General features: G+C 48.8%; 1 protein-coding gene across 4 annotated transcripts in view; it reads right to left on the bottom strand.

Moving 5' to 3' along the window:
* Positions 1–242: 242 nt before the first annotated feature.
* Positions 243–3,919, bottom strand: part of Mbp (myelin basic protein) — a 102,321-nt gene continuing 98,644 nt past the window's right edge. For all 4 annotated transcript variants that reach the window (XM_010605566.2, XM_033757551.1, XM_010605567.2 and 1 more), the window contains one exon: positions 243–1,808. In XM_010605566.2, the coding sequence (XP_010603868.1) occupies positions 1,764–1,808 (45 nt within the window). In that variant the 3' untranslated portion in view covers positions 243–1,763. The remainder of the gene's footprint in view (positions 1,809–3,919) is intronic.

The raw sequence follows: 3,919 nt of genomic DNA, 5'->3' as shown, positions 1-3,919 counted from the left end.
AAGGGTGGAGGGGGTGAGGGGAGGCCAGGAGAATGGGGAAAAAATAAGAACCAACTTATGTAAAGGCACAAGATCCCAATGATGAATGTAAATGTATTGTGTACATAAAATGTACCAATAAAGAAAAAATCAATCAAACAAACAAAAAACAAAACAACAGTGGCTTCTGAGACAGAACTAGCACCTGACATATGCTCACTTTCTACAAATCAAAACAAAGTATGACACCCACGCAGAGAGCATTGCAAGTTTATTATTTTATTTCAATATTCAAGAACAGTGCGTGGTCCTGTGGCCCCATTTCGCAGCCCCTGCTGCCCAGGTGTAGCCACAGGTGAGTTCACTCAGCCAACACCAGCACAAGAGAGGGCAGGCGCTCTTTTGAAAACTTGGAGGGTTTATTTCCAGAATTTTGTTCCCTTTTCTTCTAATATATTAATAGGTATTACTTTGAACCCACACTAAACATTCAGAATTAGAATGGCATTAAAAAGATGCATTTTGGGATTATGTAGACTATATATTCCTCATCTTCCTTCTAAGGGAGAGTGGGGCCAGTGTGGGAGTCTTTGGAAGGTTTCTAAAGATGAGCTAAATCAAAACACAGGGGTCAGTGGGTCAGTGAGGGGCACGGAGGAGTCAGCAGAAGTTAGAAAAGGTTCGATTCAGAGGCTTTTTGCAGCCCTGCATTTTTGTTAGTGATTCAAGAAGGGGCACTCTCCAAGGGCATTCACGAAGGAAGGTCATTTGTAGGACAGGGAGTTATCTTTTCACTACTCGTTAGTGTGCGCCAGTGAACACTGCCATTGTGGACTATGAATGTGGTCACACCCAACATCAAGGAGTGACCAGAGGACACCGTGAGAACACCCAGAGAACTCCTGCGGTCCCACTCTGAGATTCACCATCTCCCTAGACTCCTCCTGGGCTCTGGTGGGGAAACGGGATTCTTGATAGCGGTTGCTCAGGTGGCCCCTGTGCAGAGCGACAGCGCCATCTGGAGGCCACACATGCAACATATTTAGCACCTAATCTCCCACATTCCCGTTTCTCGTTTGGGGCCATCGCCCAGCCCATTTGCCTCCTTTCCCTCCCTATACCACGCTCGAATTCAGCTGGTGGGGTGTGGGGGCAGCCAGCCCGGAGCCCCCCTCTGTGCTGCCCCACACTGGACTCTCACAGCTGCCCAGCCCGCGTCCACATACCGAAAGCTCCCTCGGATCGAAGCCACTCTTTGACTGTCTAATCCTGTTAGGAAAAATAAAATGTACTCTAGGAAGTGAGAGAATGGCAGGGAAAGAAAACAAAGGAAGCTTGGATCATAACAGTCCCCCCATGCCCGCGTTCTCCGGTTCCACAGTGGTGTGCCTTAATGGCAGTGTCGGCAAAAGCCTGAGGGATGCCCCGTAAGGGTGAAAAGCAAGTCCAAGGAGGGAGGGAGGGTGAGCTGGGAGCTGAGAGGGGCATCTGTGCACTGGGACCTGTGGAGAACGGACTGACGTGCACTGGGGCGTGGTGCAGGGCAGGGAGGAACGTCCATCTCCACTGGAAAGTGACAGTTTTCACCAGGTTTGCTTTCATCTCTTCTATTTAACTGTTGGCCAAAAATTGCCAATAGGGTGCTGTGTGCCTGGCCCACAACTCAACAGGATTAGGTGACAGGTCATCTGCACTAACTAGCTAATCCATGCAAATGGAATTAAAGTTTAAGGTAATTATATTAAGAAGCTGAGGACAGGGCTCTGGAAGGACCAGGCAGGGGTTCAGCGTCTCGCCATGGGAGATCCAGACCGGCTGTCTCTTCCTCCCTAGGAAAATGGAGAGACAGCATTAGTGAGAGTGAGAGCTCCGTTGCTCACCCCCATTGCAGGTGACCACCAAGGTGCCCTGTCTGGGACTCTCATTTGCATCCTGCATCACAGAGAGCAGAATTTTTCTTTCCACTCTCCCAGTCTCCTTTAGCAAGTGCTAATTGAAACCACAGAACTACACAGTAAGGGCACTTGAGTTGGAGTCCCAGGACACAGCTAGCTGGTGCCTGCCACGATGATGTTGCATTTTGTGGGTGAAAGCTCTCACTAGACTGCTGCGCTTTGAAGGAGCGCTTTATTTGTACTAGTGAGCCCGGGGTAACTGAGGGACACCACTAACAGAGACAGGAACAATACTTCTGGAGAGATTTAGTGTGATGCGCACACCAGTTGCTACGTGCACCAGAAAGGAACCCAGCGAGGCCATGGTTCTCCTGGCCCATCCTCTTCTTGTCCCTCTCTTGTGCCACACACATCAAGAAGAGTCAGTAAAACAGACAGGAATCTAAACGTTGACTGAGAGGACCTGAAAACCATAAATTGATGTGGATTTTTGCACTAATACAATTTGAAATGAAAAAGAGCCGAGTGGGCCATCAGATTGTGTGGGAGTCACAGCTGGGCAGCAGTGTGAGGCAAGCCAGGGTGTGGACCTTGGCAGAGAAGCTGAGCTGCCACTCAGACTGACCTGGGGGAACTGTGCTGTTCTGGGTGAAGTTATTTCCGCTTCTTTTTTTGCATTCAAATTTTACTTGCTTTCTCCTTTCTTTTCTCAGGTTGTGGATGAAAAACTGACCTATCAAAGATTTTGTTTGGACTAGGAACCCTCAGTAGGCAAAGAGATATGAGGAATGTGCTATGCATCAGCGTTCAGGCCTGCACTGAGGTCACCCTGGCCTGCCTGCTGCTGTGCCCTCTGGGTTACTCGTGATGCACGCTGAGGTTAGAGCTGCTTCTAGAAGTTAGCAGCTTAACATGGGCTCTCACTCCCTGGACTTTACCTTTTGCCTAACTATGCTTGGAGTGATCAAAGGATGTCTGTGTTTTGACCATGTCATTTATGAAATGTTATTTTCACAACTAAGAATATTTGTAGAAGACCAGCCTCTGGAGCCATCTCAGAAATCATCCTCCCCCCAGGAAAGCCACTTTCCCATGGGCTGTGCATGACCAGAGATGCAGGAGCAGGGCCCTGTCCCTCTGGGGTAGATGGACTCTGCTTTACCGTCCACCTCACACCCTAAAAGCTAGGCTCTGTCCTCTCTAGAAAGAGCTTTGTTCCAGAAAAGTTGTGCAAACACTGTTTCAGAAAACAAAGCCCAGCTGCACTGGGGTGGATTATGGTCCCAGTGTACATGTAAGATGAGGTAAGTAGCATTTTGACTCCTTGATGCCTCTTTCTGGAATTAAATGCTGAACATATGATATTACTTTATATCATTGTACCCACAGTTTATTGAGAATCTACCTCATTCATCTGTTTTCTTTTTTGTACTCACAGCCAACCCCTGAGTACAAGCGCTTATCCTGATTTTACAGTTGCACAATCAAAAGGTCAGAGGGGTTGAGTAATTTTCCCAAAGTCAGCCAGCAGGCAGAAAGGAGCCAAGAGGAGAAGTGGTAGCATGGTTGCTTCTGTTTCACACTTTTCCTCTTAGACTTTGTGCCTGTTTGCGCCATCTGACCTGAGCTTGTGGGCCCCGGTGATCTACCAGGCTGAGTGGGCTTAGCCTGCAAAGCTTGCTGTTCCTTCCACTGAGGGTGGGAAGCTAAGAGACCCCACAGAAAGCATACACCCATGTCTTCTCCCAGGCGACATCACACAGCTGCGAAGAGCACTCAAGGAGGCAAACGGTCCCTTTCTGCACTTGGAAATAAGATGCTGTTCCAATCGACAGAAGGACCTGCCAGTTCTGTCAGCCCCAATCCTGATGGCCACACTGGATGCCAAATCAGCGCTTCTGCCTCGCCACTAACTTCCAGGAGTATAAAGAAGGGCAGGAAGCAAGAGCGGGCCTAGTGACGTTAAGTGCTGCAGACTCTGTCCCACTGCCGCCTTCCTGCCCCAAACCCTCCTGGTCTCTGAGGGACTGTTTTTTTTTTTTTTT

Source organism: Fukomys damarensis, unplaced genomic scaffold (genome assembly GCF_012274545.1).
Source record: "Fukomys damarensis isolate Sample0158 unplaced genomic scaffold, DMR_v1.0_HiC HiC_scaffold_30, whole genome shotgun sequence".
NCBI classification, from domain to species: Eukaryota; Metazoa; Chordata; class Mammalia; order Rodentia; family Bathyergidae; genus Fukomys; species Fukomys damarensis.
The sequence above is the reverse complement of the archived record's forward strand: the minus strand, read 5'-3'. Positions and strand labels throughout refer to the sequence as shown.